The 18,035-nt window shown below is 40.0% G+C and overlaps 1 protein-coding gene across 1 annotated transcript; it reads right to left on the bottom strand.

Annotated features, from left to right (window-relative positions):
• Positions 1 to 3,230: 3,230 nt before the first annotated feature.
• On the bottom strand, positions 3,231 to 17,495 carry Kdm3 (Lysine demethylase 3). The gene is made up of 7 exons (XM_068354705.1): positions 17,298 to 17,495; positions 14,101 to 16,546; positions 12,343 to 12,917; positions 10,488 to 10,753; positions 9,626 to 10,323; positions 8,820 to 9,136; positions 3,231 to 4,788 (listed from the first exon to the last, which is right to left on the bottom strand). Exons 1-7 carry the CDS (start codon positions 17,340 to 17,342, stop codon positions 4,522 to 4,524), a joined length of 4,614 nt encoding a protein of 1,537 aa, XP_068210806.1. The 5' UTR covers positions 17,343 to 17,495; the 3' UTR covers positions 3,231 to 4,521.
• Positions 17,496 to 18,035: the final 540 nt, after the last annotated feature.

Raw genomic sequence — 18,035 nt, 5'->3', positions numbered from 1 at the left:
GCCAGAAGCATCCGCCTGCCACCATCGCAGCCATAGGTAACCAAAACAAAAATGGTTTCTATATCCTCGATACCATTTCCAACCGTAGACTCATGGTAGACACCGGCGCAATGCAGTCAACGTTCCCACCTTCCAAGTCCGACCTAGACCGTGGTCCCGACAAAAACGCTCCCTCACTCATCGCCGCCAACGGATCTCCCATACGGTGCTATGGGATTAGGACCCTCAAGATATCAATCATGGGCCGTTCGTATTCTTGGCCCTTCGCCATCGCCGACATCAATCGCCCCCTCCTCGGTGCGGATTTCCTCGCCCACCAAGGACTCCTTGTCGATGTCGCTAACAAACGTCTTATCGACACGGGAACCTGCCAGTCCCGCGCCCTAGAACACGGCCCTGCAACAATGTCCGTATCCACAGTAACGACGCACCCCTATGCCGACCTCCTACAAGAATTTCCCGAGGTTTTCAAGCCCGAGCTACGACACTCGCCAGGTTCCCCGTCCAAGCATGGTATCTACCACATCACAACGACAGGACCTCCTACTCACGCCAAATTCCGCCGCCTCCCGCCCCAGAAACTGAAGGATGCCAAACGCGCCTTCGAGGACATGGAACGCATGGGTATCTGTAAGAAAGCATCGAGACCCTGGGCATCACCCCTGCACATGGTTAAAAAGCCGGACGGGTCCTGGAGACCTTGCAGCGACTACAGGCGCCTGAACCTCATCAGGCATTCGCTCGGACGAAGGATGCCCTTGCGAATGCCACCACCCTGGCTCATTTCGACGACAACGCGCCCCTGCGACTAACGACCGACACCAGCAACGTCGCCTGTGGGGCTGTGCTGGAGCAACTCATCGATGGTTCTCCTCGACCGCTGGCATTCTTCAGCAAGAAATTGAAACCCGCCGAAACAAGATACAGCACCTTCAATAGGGAACTCCTCGCCGTCTACCTCGCCGTCCGCCACTTCAGGCACATCTTGGAGGGTACCCCCTTCACAATCGCGACGGACCATTAACCCCTCGTACACGCCTTCACGAAATCGACGGACGCATGGTCCTCCCGACAACAACGTCATCTCGCATCAATCGCCGAATTCGGGTGCACCATACGTTACGTCCCAGGAAAGAAAAACCCAGTCGCGGACGCCCTTTCAAGGATTGAAATTGACGCGATACACCTGGGAATCGACTACGCCAATCTCGCAACCGAACAACGCACCGACCGAGAAGCACATGATCACCTGACGGGGCCATCCGCGCTCAAGATAAGTGCGATTCCCCTCGGACCAGCAGGAGTAACTATTCTTTGCGACACCAGCACGGGCCGCCCACGTCCCTGGGTACCAGCCTCCTGCAGAAGGAAAATATTCGATATCATCCATGGACTTTCACACCCCTCAGGACGCACCACCGCTCGCCTTCTGTCTGAAAAGTTTGTCTGGCCAGGGATAAAAAAGGACGCCCTTGAATGGGCGAAGTCATGCATCAACTGCCAGTCAAGCAAGGTCAGCTGTCACACCGAATCGGGGGTGGGCGATTTTCCCCAGCCAAAAAGACGTTTCGGCCATATACACATCGACGTCGTGGGACCGTTGCCCCCTTCTGGATCTGCTCGCTACCTACTTACAATCATCGATCGCTCCACAAGGTGGTTGGAGGCATCGCCGATGACCGAAGCTACGACTCAAGCATGCGCCGAAGCCCTCCTGTCAAGCTGGGTGAGCAGGTTTGGCGTTCCTGACGAAATCACGACAGACAGAGGCCCCGCTTTCCTCTCAGAAATATGGCTCGCTTTGGCGAACCTGATGGGGACGACGCTCCACAGCACCACGGCATACAACCCCGTGGCAAACGGCATGGTCGAAAGAACTCACCGCGCCCTCAAGGCATCCCTGATGGCGAGCTGCACCGACGGGGACTGGAAATCACGACTTCCTTGGGTACTCCTCGGCCTTCACACCGCCCCTCGCGCATTCGCCTGCCGAAAAGGTTTACGGGGAAGCGCTTGCAGTTCCTGGCGAATTCTTTCCCTCATCAACCGACGACACGCAGCTGGATCACCTAAGGGACATCGCCAGGAAGTTCAGGCCTTGTCTCAAAACCTAGCAGGACAGAACCAAGCACTTCAAGCCAAAAAACCTGGATGACTGCGGGTACGTTTTCGTCCGTGTCGACGCTCATCGACAACCAATAACTAGACCTTATCGAGGCCCCTACCGGGTAATTAAGACGACAACGAAAGCCTTCCTTCTCGACGTCCATGGCCAAGAGGACTGGGTCTCAATAGACCGCGTGAAACCGGCGTTTCTCGAAGGAAGCAACACTGCCTTCGCCGGACCCGGCATATCCAGAGTTCCACCTCAAAACAAGGTGCCCAACGAAAGAAAAATCATCAAACGACGACAAGAGGAAGAGATCCTTACGCCGACCACCGGCGTGCCCCTCCGTTCTTAAAACGAGGAACCCTCCGACGCTTGTAAAGATACGAAGATTGATCATCAGCCCTCTACGCCGCCCGATGTCTTGGGGGGGGGGGGGGGGGGAGTACTTGTAAGACACCGCTCCCTTCGTCGTCCAGAAAATCAACAAACTGTCTATATATATGAATTTTCCTTTCGCCACACCGTGGTTTCTCATGTATATGTATTCCACTCTATCAGAGCTACATTTAGACATATGTATCATTTCATTACATTTTTCTGTTAACTCATAATTCATATATTTGTTAGTGTAAGAAAACACATATATTTTGGTGGGCAATTCAATCTGATTTAGCGCCAGCGCCATCCTACCTTTCCGCCCGCACCTTGTAATATACTCCCATGCACATTTGAATAAAGTATCAGTTGATCTTGGTGACGCTTGTCTCACTGTCCTTACAACCCTCACGAATGATTGACAACACGTTATTTGAAGAGCAATAGATGAAAACCACCAATATTGCCAGGCAGCTGAAAGGAAAATTTGAGCTCGGGAGCCTGCTGCGTGGGTAAGGCTCCCGCCTCCCTCAAGCGTACTACAACCTTGATACTTAAGCAAGGTCTCCACCTTTACTCTGTGAGCATACTTCCATCAAAGGACAAAAGGTTATATTCGTGTAAAGAACTTTTTATGTGGTTTAATCACACCGTATTATGTAAAGACTATAATGGTCAGAAAAATATATTCTATTTCTTCTAACATTAATATTAATACAATCAAAGGGTGAAATGAAACCACTAATCATGGCATCAGTTTTCCTATTCAAATTGTGATCTGTTTACATATTTGACAGTACAAAAAAGTAGTAGAGTTGCATCCTCCTGGTGAGGGGGCAGTCTTTAAGGGCTTTCTTCACCCATCGCATACTACAGGCTACATCAATGTACATTTTCTACATTCGCCCACAGTTGAAAAAAGCAAATAAATTATTTTTTCTCCCTTTAGTTTTAAATTTCAAAAGAAAGATCAATGGCAACAACATGCCTATCACTTGTGTTTTGTATTTTTCTTAAAGAAAACACATTTCAATATTTAAACAAATATAACAACATGACATGTGAGAAACACACTACAAGAAACATCCATCCCTCAAAACTACTCACATTTACACCAACAATGAGATCAATGTACAAAATGAAAATTCAAGTGGTGGAAAGAGGGCAGGGAGGTGGGGAGGGGTTGGAATGGCAGCAGCAATGGGGGAGGGGGCTGAGGGTCGTTGTGGGATTTGGTAAATGTTCATGAGGCACAGCCATGGTCCCCCTCCCCATTCCTCTAGGAACCCCCTGCCCCATCATCACTAAACCACTGTTTATATAGCTGGGGTATAAGTCCCATCTGTATGGAGTTATTGAGGCTTCAGCCTCATTTTAATAACAGAGGCCATTGCTCTGTGTACGTACCGGTGTCTCATATCTACATGTGCAACACAAAATATTTTTTAAACCTTCTTTAGAGCTTAAAAAATGAGCCTGGAAGAAAGGAGGAGTAACTGTACAACTCCTTATACTTTTCATTAACATCCCCTCCACACAAGTAGCTACTGGACTACTATTCTCTCCTTGCACAAAAGCACACAATTCAGAGTACAGCAGAAGGTGGCTGCTCACTGGTTATTCCTTCAGAAGGCATACACTACTGTGCACAAATATCGCATCATCACTTTAAGTACACCGTGGATACACAAGTTAAATTCAGGGGTTCATAAACCCTGGTCCACTGTGATTAGTACATAAGATTAATAAATAATTACATCATCTCTACTAAGTTATGACCTTGTTAATGAACACTGAAAAGAAAATGGACTGTTCCATACAGATAATTGACCCTTCTGCTATAAAATGTAAGTGGAATAGACTTATTTGCACTCAAAATTAGGAAAAGTTTATATATAAAATAAAGTTTTGTAACCACTGAAGCACTAAAGTCTGTTCCAGTAGTACACCTTTTTAGATTTGTAATTTCCATCACATAATATGCACATTTCGACAGAATCATGGATTCCATAGATTACTAGTTATTTGAGCTACTTTCATGACTCTGGTTCTTTTTTCACTGTTTTCTCAATTTCCTCTTTCACTTCTGTCTTTATCTGCAGTTTTTTGCTTGCAGCCATTAAACAAGCTAATGAATCTTTCATATCATGATATATAATATTCTTAATTTGAAGTTTGTCTTCATGATTAGTGTGTGTGTCACTTAAATGACGGAATTCCTGCGTCAAATGGAAGCAATAGGCTATGTTTTCAGGAGAAACAAAATCTTCCGCCACTTTTACACAATTGTGCAGATTACGTACCTGAAAATAGAAAAGACAGAAATTACTTATACTAGAAGATGTTAAAAATTACTTTCTTTTCATACTAAGATAAATTAAATTTATTGGCAATGTAATTTCCTGGCAGCAAAACAAATGCTTGAATGGATAAGAGTACTGTACTGTACTCTTCATGACAAACTAACACCGCCTTACTTTCTCTATTAAGAGACCTTCCCAGTTGCACACCCTTTTTTTATTATAACTCCTACATGAACAGTCTGATAATTTTAAAGATAATTTTATTCCAAAGTGTAAAAAGCCATCTCCATTCACCTTCATTCCCAATTACTACAGCCAGCTGTTTACCTAATTCCTAATTGAAACAAAATGAGCATCTATCAATGCAGTACATGGTGAACTTTCAGAAATGTAGCCATGTTGAGTAAGAAAGTCAAATTAATTAATAATAAATGTGGGTTATCTTATTAACCTAAAAAGAAACATTCACTTCCTATATTTTCAGTAGCAGATTTGTTTTGAAAAAAAAAAAAAAAAAAAAACTAATGCTCTGGATTTTGAGACAAATTGCATTTAAGAGAAAGTTATTTCAATGAAACTAATAATTGTTAATCATAAGGGTAACTGAACTCATCCAAGTTTTCCTAGTAACACACCAGCATGCTTCCATATCTCACAAATATCAAACTCCTAATAGGGCACGATCCTAAATACAAATACAGCACCAAGGAGAAATGTCGAAGCCCATACAGCACCAAGGAGAAATGTCGAAGCCCATACAGCACCAAGGAGAAATGTCGAAGCCCATACAGCACCAAGGAGAAATGTCGAAGCCCATACAGCACCAAGGAGAAATGTCGAAGCCCATACAGCACCAAGGAGAAATGTCGAAGCCCATACAGCACCAAGGAGAAATGTCGAAGCCCATACAGCACCAAGGAGAAATGTCGAAGCCCATACACCTTAACAGTTGTACAAAAGTTTACATACAATCTAGGTCTAAAATGGATCTTGTTAATTAGGAGCCATGCATGCCTTATCGTGCGGGAGAAATTTTTTAATTTTTTCATACCACTATCATTTCAAATATAGTTCTGTCACCTCTTCGACTACTGTCTCATCTTTGAAGGTGTTAAATTTCTTATTTCTGGTCTTTATGATAATCTAACAGTTTTTTTTAGTTAATTCTTCAAATTATATTATTTTTCTATAATTCTGAACATCTTTTGCATTCACATCTTCACATGAGTATGCATTTAATCATTAATAACAGACAATAGTATTCTAGAATTTTTAATCCAGCTGCAACCAGATTGTTCATTGATCACAAGCTAAGCTACAACCCTAGTTGGAAAAGCCGGATGCTATATGTCCCAGGCCCCACCAGGGAAAAATATCCCAGCGAGGAAAGAACATAAATTTCAACAAACTACAAAAGATGCAATTAACAATCAAAATAAAATATTTTAAGAACAGTAACAATATTAAATTAAATATTTCACATACAAACTGGAAAACCTAATAGAAAAAGAAACAAAATATAAAAGTACCAGAGTGTACCATCAAGCAAGAGAACTTTAACCCAAGACATTGTTAGACATGGTACAGTCTATGGTTTGATTTTGGACTGCCCTCCTAGAGGAACTGCTTACCATAGCTAAAGAAAGACTTCTACCCATACCAAGTATAAAGTAGCCACTGAACAATTTACATTGCAGTACTATAGTTTGTTAACCAACTTTTAAGCGCAGCAACATTAGTGCGACCCCATGAATGCAAGTCAGTGTGCCACTGAACAATTTACATTGCAGTACTATAGTTTGTTAACCAACTTTTAAGCGCAGCAACATTAGTGCGACCCCATGAATGCAAGTCAATGTGTTTGAAAAAAGTAAACATCGGTTTATTTGTAGTTTGCCTATTACAATAGTTAGATTGTTATCGTTACAGTAGCCAGTTGTTTAGTGGAAAGTGTAAAGGAAGGAGACATGGTTTTTGGTGACGAATGCACATCTAGTAATCATGATCATGTACCATAGCCTGCAAAGTCAGTGGATACTATATCAAAGAGAATGTTTGGAGAAAATTGCAGATTTAGGTTTGACCGAATAATAGACTACTGTAGCATGGAGGGGAGAGAGAGAGAAAAAAAAAGAGGCTTTCATACCCCAAGTGATATCTGTGACAAAAAAGGTTCAAGCTTGCGGCAAATGGTTTGTTGACGTTGACATGTCACTTCATAGATATTTTTTTTTTTTTATAAAAAAAATTTTTTTTTTTATCCATTATTTCAAATACAATACATAGTTTATTATTTACTAACTCATTTCCTCAACTAATTGGGCTATTTTCCTTTTTTTGAGGACCCCGCAGGGATGTATCATTCTGCTTTTCCAACTAGGGTTGTAACTCGGCTAGTAATAATAACAATAAATTAGAAGGCATATTAAAAGCCTGTCTCATATCCACGTTAGAGCATTCAATTTTGAACTTCAATTCCATCCATCCATCCCCCCAATTTTGGGGGGTAGCCGACACCAACAATGAAACAAAACAAAAGGGGACCTCTACTCTCTACGTTCCTTCAGCCTAACCAGGGACTCAACCGAGTTCAGCTGGTACTGCTAGGGTGCTACAGCCCAACCTCCCACATTATCCACCACAGATGAAGCTTCATAATGCTGAATCCCCTACTGCTGCTACCTCCGCGGTCATCTAAGGCACCGGAGGAAGCAGCAGGGCCTACTGGAACTGCGTCACAATCACTCGCCATTCATTCCTATTTCTAGCACGCTCTCTTGCATCTCTCACATCTATCCTCCTATCACCCAGAGCTTTCTTCACACCATCCATCCACCCAAACCTTGGCCTTCCTCTTGTACTTCTCCCATCAACTCTTGCATTCATCAACTTCTTTAGCAGACAACCATTTTCCATTCTCTCAACATGGCCAAACCACCTCAACACATTCATATCGACTCTAGCCGCTAACTCATTTCTTACACCCGTTCTCTCCCTCACCACTTCGTTCCTAACCCTATCAACTCGAGATACACCAGCCATACTCCTTAGACACTTCATCTCAAACACATTCTATTTCTGTCTCTCCATCACTCCCTTAACTGCCGCCAACACTTTGCAACCTTCATTCACTCTCTGACGTACATCTGCTTCCACTCCACCATTTACTGCAACAATAGACCCCAAGTACTTAAACTGATCCACCTCCTCAAGTAACTCTCCATTCAACATGACGTTCAACCTTGCACCACCTTCCCTTCTCGTACATCTCATAACCTTACTCTTACCCACATTAACTCTCAACTTCCCTCTCTCACACACCCTTCCAAATTCTGTCACTAGTTGGTCAAGCTTCTCTTCTGTGTCTGCTACCAGAACAGTATCATTCGCAAACAACAACTGAACAATTACATTTCATAATTTGAGAATCTGAGCTTTTAACTTTAATACTGTAAACGATTGAGGTTTTAGCAGCATAAATAGTATAATATCAATCATCTTTCACTCTCTATCCAGGCAAAATAGAATGTTTTATCAACATTGTATTTTAATGTTTAAAATTAATATATTCCAAATTTCTGAAAATAAAAAATTCACATGATTATACCAAATCATGTTCTATGTAAATAGAGATTAGAAAGTTTATAGAATATTGGTTATGAAGTGTACTAGAATCAGACTACCATATCAGTACATAGAATGAACCAGGCAGCTTTTACATACATATACCAAAGGCACTTCCCCCAATTTTGGGGGGTAGCCGACAACAACAAGAAACAAAACAAAAAGGGGACCTCTACTCTCTACGTTCCTCCAGCCTAACCAGGGACTCAGCCGAGTTCAGCTGGTACTGCTAGGGTGCCACAGCCCAACCTCCCACATTTCCACCACAGATGAAGCTTCATACTGCTGAGTCCCCTACTGCTGCTACCTCCGCGGTCATCTAAGGCACCGGAGGCAGCTTTTAAATATATAAAAAAAAAAGGTGCAAACAAAATATATATATATATATATAAAAAAATCTATATTACCTGATGTGGAGCTCCTGCTGGAATGAATACAGCATCACCAAAACACTGAATAATAGCATAGCCTTCTACACCATACTCCTTGTACAACCTATCCCGCAAATGGCCATCCAGGTACCAAGACTGGTCATGAATTGGGTCATGATGAGGCTCGAGCTTATCACCACGTTCAATAGCTACTTTATTGAGCAAGTCACGAATTTTGTCAGCATCTCGTGCATGATAAATGTGCCACAAAGCTCCCGGTACTTCATCCTTCTCGCGCACTCTTCTCCTAGTCAATATGTCACAGCCAGCCTCATCTATTGCCTTAAGTGCTTCTGCAAGACCAAAAAAAAATAATAATAACAATAATAATAATAACCTAACAACAGTTCACATAGGAAAAAATGGTAATCAATTTTGCAAATAACTCGTCTAACCCATCATTACAGCTTCCGAGAATACTGTAAAAACAGAAATTGTTTTCTGTGTAACTTCTATTTAGCATTTTCATGTTTAAAGTACGCAATCAAATTTATTAATCCCTTCTTAAACCTTAAAACTCTATGAAATTAAAATTTGGGTACTTTGCAGAAGTATCCTTTTCCAAAGCATGATAACATCAACTTGTTAATGTTATGCTATAATTGTATATAATTATCATTTATTTCATATTAACTGATGGCATACATCTTCAATTACATTCTAACAACTAGATGAATTAAAATTAATTCACATTTTACAAGTGAAACTAATATAAATGGATCTGGTGAACTATCATAGTTTATACCCTGATCTAACAATATAGAAAATGTGCTAATACCAACCCTTTATGTGTTCTTCGTAGTCAGCATCTTTGGGTATTCCAACATAACACATAACATTTACAGCATCAGAGATGTCCAAATGTAGATTGGTGGAAGCTCTGCTTGGATGTATTGCTGACCCATATGCTATATACATTTTTGGTCCCAGATCAGGACGTACAAAACATTCGGGGAGACGACCGGCAAGATTTAAACGTCCATTTCTTCTAGTATATTCGCCCATTGGTAAAACATTTATAAGGTCATCATACCTGCTGGGTAGCATTTCAGCAAAATCATCACCAGGGGGCCAATCTTTCAGTTTAAGTACCATAGGCTGGCCCTTTTCATCTTTCAACCTCTTTCCATAGTGTTCAAAACCATCCCAGAATTTCTTCATTGGTTGGTTGGGAACTATGTTTCCTGTAAGGCAGTTAATCAGGTCATTCTTAATATCTCCATAATCTTTGGAAAATGAATGTGGCTTCCAAAGATCCATATTAAGCTTCTGCCCAACACCAGATATTATAACGGGTTGCCCACGTTTCCACTGATCCTGGAACAAGGAAGTGTTGTTGGGTGCTAGAGGATCAAGCAACCTTAGAAGTTTACCATCACACAACCATGAATGCGCTACCCCTGGGTATAAACTACTGCTCTCGGTTTTAGTCATGATTCGTATTGGTAGTGGGTCCCTGCCACGAGGCCCATAGTTGTACCTGAAATTTATTGAATAAAAACTGTCAAAACTATTCTTGAAACATTCAAATTGAATGTGTTCAAAATGAAGGATACTTAAATTTCATCAAAGATTTTAGCCCATATTACCATATGCTAATAACCTCAATATTACATTTAACTAAAATTACTTGACAGTACTCACTTTCTAATGAAATGTTTGAGCACCACCTGGTTATTATCTTTAGCATCATCCTTATCCGGATTCTGCTCAATAACGCAAGATATCACATCGTCCACTGTCTCCAGCTTCGGTTTCTTTTTGGTACTATCCTTACTTGGCTTTGTGTTACCTCCCGTATCATCCTTGGTACCGTTAGGTTTAGCATTAGGCCGGATTAGTAGTTCACGCAAAGTTGAAAAATTACCTTCTTTGTCATCGGAGTCGGAATCCGAATCCGAATCAGAACTCTGGAAATTGAAAAATTGTAGTTATGTAACTAATACACATCAATACAGTACTTTGCACTTCATGGTGCTGAATACCCTCCTCAATTACAAAATAAAACTATACATTAGTTGATATAGTAAAGATCTCTACAGCTGGTCAAATTAAAAATAATTATACACTTCAACCTGCCAAACAATTACTCAATATATCATCAATAGGATGATGATACAATCTAAATAAATAATTTGGCTAAGTTCTGCCTAACAATTCATTATAACAGATGAAACCCATTTCTACTGATTCTGGAATAAGCATGTGTTATAGGGAACAGATCACTCAAAACTATTTGCTTATACTTGTTGGTTTCCTTTCTAGCAACTCTTCACTCTTAAAATGATTCTCACCTTCTTCCTCCTCACACCCCTAATATATACATCAACATGTACAAACTTTCATCATATACATATCTTTTTGTTCCAAGATAACATTAGTCTACAAATATACTAACCCACTGGCCAAATAAATCCATAAGAAAACCCATATATTCTTCAGCACACTCCTGGAGAGTGAGAAATATAAGTAACCCAAGTTACAGAATGTGGAATACAGTATAACAAGCTGGGGAATGTTGAATAACGACAGTCATGTAACCCAGGCTTGAGGTATTAGGAATGTGTGTGGAAAATTAATAAACTTCTTAAAGTACAGACAATAAGTTAGCAATGGTGGAGGAGGGGGGGGGGGTAAAGTATTAACCTTCCTATGTACAGAATACATGGAAAATAATGCATTTTCCAAGATTAGAAATTTCATCTAAGCCTTTTCCAGGAAACATTCCAACAGCTTGTGCACTTTTCTTTAATCATATTCAACACTACTCAGGATATATATCTTAAATACTGTAACAAGGTTTTTCAACAATTATATCTTATAAACACCCCCCAAAAAAATTGTTGCATAGATCAAGCTACTTCTCTACATTCAGTTTAACACAAAAATTCCATTCTTCACCTATTCATTCAAAGACTCGTTATTTCATCCTCATGCCTTCTTAATCTTGCAAGTCACAAATTCTTGAGTGGATTTTTTATTTTTCCCAAGTGGTAAAAATTGCTTTAAAATAGATTTATAGTGCATGCATTTCATACTTCAGACTGCTACATCCTAGATTATACTGAAATAGCTCTAAATTAGGAACATTACATCTGTATGTTAAGATCTTAGCATGGCATGTATTAAATAAATGAATTTCAACATATCAATTTTGCCCACCAGTTTGAGTTTATAAGATGTAAACTAACTTTTTTCCTTCAGATTTAATATTTTCTTTAATGCAACATCAGTTTCTTTTGCTATTTTACATCAACTGTTGTCACAGCAAGTTCACGAAAGTATAAGCAATTACTTGTTTTACAGTATTTTTTCAATACTAATTTCTTTACTTTGACTTTAACTTTAGAACATCAGCTTCACCACAAATATTGTCAGTATGATAATGGAGCAATATAAATATTTGTTGGTTCCAAATTTATTAAACTCACTACCCTTAATTAAAAATTCATAAAATTTGTAACTAGCAAATGAAATACAGCTACTAGTGAACACTTACCTCGCTCTCCCTTTTATCGCTGGACAATACAACATCTGCAAAGAAGTTGAGTGGGGAATTGGACATCTCTTCATCCTTACAGTTAGACTTGTCACTTTTTTCTTGCTTAACAGTTCCATTTACCAACTGATCCTTGGGTTCTTTTTTAATATTCTTGAGCAGATCTTTATTAACCCCATTGACTTTCTTTTTGTCATCTTGAGGTGCCTGGTCTTTGTACTTTTTAGCCTCTGGACATTCACAATACTGGGGGATATTCCACTGGTGTCGCACCTCATGCACTTTATTCCCAAGATCAAGTAGAGCATTACCAGATATAATCTGAGTCAACATTAGTTTATCCTGTTCATGTGCAAGTCTTGTGGCGCACAAGAGCCACGAGTATTCATCACGATCTTTACTACCACCCTCATCCCACACTTTCACTGTTCCATTCTTCCGTCCTTTGTAGCAGTCTATGCACACCACAAAACCACATTTACTGCAAGCCCAATGGATATTGAATAACGTTGTTTCACAAACATCACACATCTCTCTTACACCCTGGACTACGCGTTTCCACGCCACAACATTATCTGAGGGGGAAGAAAATGAGACCATTTTACATTTGTTCTACACTATAAATCTATCTATAAAAAATACAATTGTTATCTAGTGGTCACAGTTAAGGTTTAAATTAACATGATACTTTAAAAAACAACACCAACTGTTGCTAACACCAAGTTTATTACGATTTTCTTATCTATACAATACAGGTTAGCTAATTCATCATGAGGAAATCAATTATTGCATTATTATATAAAAATAGAGGATAGGTAAGAAACAAAAGTGAGAAAATTCAAATCATGTTTAAAAGAGAGACTGTAATAAGCCCATAGTAATGGGCCAGATCACAAGGTTGTATTGTATTTAGAAATTAATTTTTTAAATCTTAACACCTAAGCTTTGATGTCAGCGTATAATAATGCTCTGGGTAGAGGCTTCAAATGTGGGTCTCTAGCAGGATGTATTTTCAATTAATTACATGAAAGTCAAGCTTTAATTGTAACCTGTGTCGAGTTCACTGGGGTTAGTGATAGTATTCTATAAACTACTTTTTTGCAGTATCATAGAAGTTTGCTTTAAAACAATCTTTAGCATATTGTGATTCTGGCTGTCTAAGTCTTGTCAATAATTCATTCATCAGGATTGTCTAAAAAAACAGTTAAGGTTTAGCAGTCTAAGTTCAAGGTGCAGCATCTTGTCCATCTCCTTGTTCAATCACTATTATCCTCATAAGGTTTAACTAGGTGAGAATAAATAACTGCTCTTTTTTAAGAGTTTAAGATTACAAGGATTAACTGGATTTATAGAATCACCACTAACTATTTTAGAGAAAAGTATGACTTACCAGAGTGAACAATACCCTTACTGAAAAACTTTAATAACCCATTGAAAATACTGAATCCAGTTTGGGTGTTCTTTAATACCATTTTCAACTTTAAAACCAAACATGATAGTTCCAGTGGCACTTTATCTTCAATTGTCAATTTACATCACCACAGAAATTTATATGAAAAAAAGTTTCAGAAATATACTAGTGCAAACTTCACTTTCTATCATCAACCATGGAGTATGATTGTGACGCTTTGATTATTCACTTATGAAGCTAGTTATTTTATATCCTGCCTAACATTTCTGAGGGGTGAAAAAAAATGTATAAATAAACGTTAACGGAGAAATTAAAAAAAAAAATGGGAAAACAAAAGTAAATCTTACCATCACCCATATGTAGAGCCATTGCTTCCTTTTCTTGCTCCACAAGGTCACAGAACTGGTCTCCAACATGTGTTAGCAAAAACTTGCTTGTGTCCACATCAAGATCTTCAGGGGGCATGTCACTATCTGGAACCCATAGCTTTAAATCCTCAGCTGAAACATCTTTTATAGGATCAGAAAACCCTGCCACGGCAAGCTGACCATTTTTTGTATAACGAAGCCGACGAAAAGCATAAAATCTGCAGAATATGTTAGGCATCTTTTTGTTTCTCTGATGAGCAGTCCAACGGCACTCACGGCATTTAGGCAGTTTTGGAGCCACCTCATAACATGATCCATCCTGCAAGAAACTCTCACCTGTTTTCTTGAGCTGAGACACAGGAGGTTTCTGAAGTGGATCATTTTGTGGGGGCTCCTCTTTGGATTTTTTTGGCTTTGGACCTTCTTCTTTCTCTTGATTTGTTTTAGGTTTCCTTCCCCTCTTTTTTTTTGTGGGTTCAGAAGGATCCAATTTATTCAATAACCGTCCTGGATTTTTTGCAGTTTCACTTGCATCACTGTCTTTATCACTATCACTGTTACTATCACTACCTTTCTTGGCAATGTTCACTTTTCTCTTTCCCTTAGTACCCCTCTTGGACTTCTGAGTGGTACTCCCTTCTGAATCCGTTGAGCTGGAGTCTTCATCTTTAACATCTTCCCTATGCCCATTAGGTATATTATTGGCGACTCTTTGCTTCCTTGCGATGATTTTTGGCTCCGATTTGACCGTTGCAGCGGAAGTTGTGGTGGCAGTTGGTTTTGAAGATGCAGGTGCACTACTACTAGCTGGAGGTGGTGTGGCTACTCTAGTTGAAAGACCTGGCGAAGATGTACACGTAGGTGCAGGAATTATCTCTACACCACTTTCATGCCTCTGAAGCCAAGCTTTTTTTAGTTTGTGCACATAGCCACCAACAGGCCCTGGACTACATGACTTCTCAGGCTCTGTCATTTTATTTGCTCCGGGTGAAGAACTATTTTCTGTTCGTTGGAGTGTCGGCGTAGTGGCAGCTGGAGGATGGCTGGGCGGACGAGAAGCTGGGCTTGATACTCTTGACAAGTTTGCTGCCAATGCCACTGTGTTTTCGACGGTTGTTATAGTTGTAGCAGCTGTTGGATACAAAGGACTTGGCTCAGAAACCCGGGCTAACAGTGGCTGTGCGTTACTCGTTTCATACCGAGCCTTCTTTGGATCTTGAGGAGTGGGCGTTTGCGTACGTCTCTTACTTGGAGAAGCTGTATCTTCTCTAGTTCCTAGATCTAGAGGTTGCGTTTGAGTTGGTTGTGGAGAAGGATGAGGTGACGGATGTGGAGGAATGTGGGGGGTTGCCACATGTGGTGAGGAAACTGGTGGCATCCTTACTGGAGGGGGAGGACCAGGGGCGACAACAATTTTATGATGCGGAGAAGGTACTGTGGGCGGATAAATACGAGCATCGAATGGTACTACTCTGTCCATAGATGATGGTGTTCTCTGCTCATGAGAAGGCATAGGAGGTCTAGTTTCACTATGAGATCCTCTCCCCGAATGAGCAGGAGGGGGTATACCAACAGAAGGTTTACTAGTTAAAGGAATAGGTTGAGAAGGCCTTGAATCAACACGGCACACTGGAGTACCCGTAGTAATACCAGGTTTCCCATACATTTGCGGTGGGGGTGAAGTGACTTTTGTTTTGGCAGAAACTGATGACACGTGCATCGGATTGGGAACCAGCCCTGCGTTAATAAAATTGGCAGGATACGTAGTTGTAGATTTTGCTACAGAAGGATGATAATAATCAGGATGAGCAGGCGAGGGAGCAGAATGTGGTGAAGACTGAGGTTGTCTAGTTTTTGTCTGATCTATGGTGTGGGAAAGAGTAGAAGAATGATGCGAGGTACTACTTCTGTGCATGGATGAAGATGGGTCATGGGTTTTGTACGCTGAGGCAGGTGGGAATGGACTAGACCTTTCGGGTGGTCGTGGTTTGGGACTAACAGAATGAGGTGGTGGAGCTTTTTCATATTTGATATCTGGTTGAATAATTACAGTTCCCTTATCACGATGATCAGTGTAATGTTTATAAGAGACTCTCTCAGTCGAATGGGGAAGCTTGGCATCTTTGGTGGGCATATAATTTGAAGGATAAAAGCTTGGGTCTGAAATCTTGGGTAATACTGCAGACACTGCAACCTTTTCACTAGGTGGTTTACTGCTTGTATGTGCTGGAGGAGGATATCTGCTTCTGTCTGTATTAGTGTCACGAAAAGCTTTGTAAATACTTTCTTGCACCATTTTTTCTGGTTCACGAACGTGACGTAAAGGTGGTTCCTCATGCCTCTGATCTAGAATACGACGTTCGTCTAGAGTATCAATGACTCTCTCATGTTTCCCCATTCCTAATGGATTCCATCCTGCTACCTTCTGAAATTAAAATTAAATTCTATTGAGTATCAATATTTATGACCTTTAGCTTAAAAATAATATAATGTTACATTAAGTTCATAGCAGTAAATTATATCAAAGATAAAGGAAGCTAGCAGAGAAGTCAATAGACTGAAAAATATAAAACTAATTTTCTCCATGAAGTAAAATATAATTTCAACCCTAATAATAAAACCTACAATATATAATTATATATAATATGAATATAGAATATAATCCTGCTTCAAAGCATAAGTATTGTACATGAATTACCACTAATGGTAATAATGATGGAAGCTTAACATTGTTGTGTAACAATTAAAGCAGTAACCCAATGATTAATTTCTTTAATGGATCCCCATATTTAATACCAGCTACAAACAGCAGACAAATCAGCAATGACTCTCTCATGCCTCATGGAATCATTCCTAAATACACGATGACCTTTAACATGCAACTGCTCATGCTACCCATTCAATGGCTACAGTACAATAACAAGACAATACACATACGGCGTTGTTTGTTACGCTAAACAGCATAAGTATTGCACTCCCATCCCACCCCCCTTTTATATTGTGCAACACAGTCTTTCACAAAAGGTAAAATGACTGGCTGTTGTCATAACAAGACAAAAATTGCCAAGTCTGGTAAGGAACAAATGTTAACTTCATGTTCTATCTTAGTAGTGTACACACAAGAAAAAGACTACCGTTGTAGTCACAGCGAACGAACACGCTGCTCAATGTCGTACCTGAGCATGAGCTTGAGCCTGGTAGGCTTTACTATGTTGTGTCATAAGAAGGGAGTGGTTGTGAGATGGGTGGTTGGAGGGATGATGGTTGGTCAGGCCGTGGACGTAATAAGCCTGGTTGAGGTGGTCGGCCGGCAAATGTCGCACGTTCTCTCCACCATGCTACAACAAACCATACACCCCTCATCAGACAAAGTGACCCCACCCAATATTAAACCTAAGTCATCTCATCCACAGCCACAAAAAATAAAATCAAGAATTAGCTGCACTTAAGATTATTGCATAAAATTTATTATTTCAATTGATGCTAGAATTCTGGATTTCCAGTAATACAATAAGAAAATAGTCCTCAACAGGAACTTTTTAAGGTTAAAATCTGCAGCTGCAAATGAAATACAGCTGTAATTAATCTCAATATAAAATATTACGGTTACTGTAAAATTACTGAAAATATGAAGAAAAAAGTAATGCACAAAAAATGGATTGGAAACATAATTTACAATACACACAAAATACATCCTACAAAAATCATGTATTCTCCACTTGGTTAACTTCCATATGAATAATATAGTGGAATTTCTCAAAGTTGCAAAAGTGACCCTTAAGATAAATTATAATTTTATAAATTACATTGGAAAATATTTAAAGTTTTTGCTGAGGTATCATTCCATGAATAGTCTCTCCTAGAAAACAATCACACCCTCCAAATATAATTTTTTAAAAAAATTACCAAACTAA

This window comes from Palaemon carinicauda, chromosome 2 (genome assembly GCF_036898095.1).
Source record: "Palaemon carinicauda isolate YSFRI2023 chromosome 2, ASM3689809v2, whole genome shotgun sequence".
NCBI lineage: Eukaryota > Metazoa > Arthropoda > Malacostraca > Decapoda > Palaemonidae > Palaemon > Palaemon carinicauda.
This window is presented reverse-complemented; position numbering and strand designations above follow the sequence as displayed.

Coding starts and splice junctions, on each gene's coding strand:
- Kdm3 (XM_068354705.1), bottom strand. CDS start 17,342: ATGACACAACATAGTAAAGCCTACCAGGCTCAAGCTCATGCTCAG. Junction 10,754..12,342: donor GCGATAAAAGGGAGAGCGAG/GTAAGTGTTCAC, acceptor TTCAATTTCCAG/AGTTCTGATTCGGATTCGGA. Junction 4,789..8,819: donor CAGCAGGAGCTCCACATCAG/GTAATATAGATT, acceptor TTCTATTTTCAG/GTACGTAATCTGCACAATTG.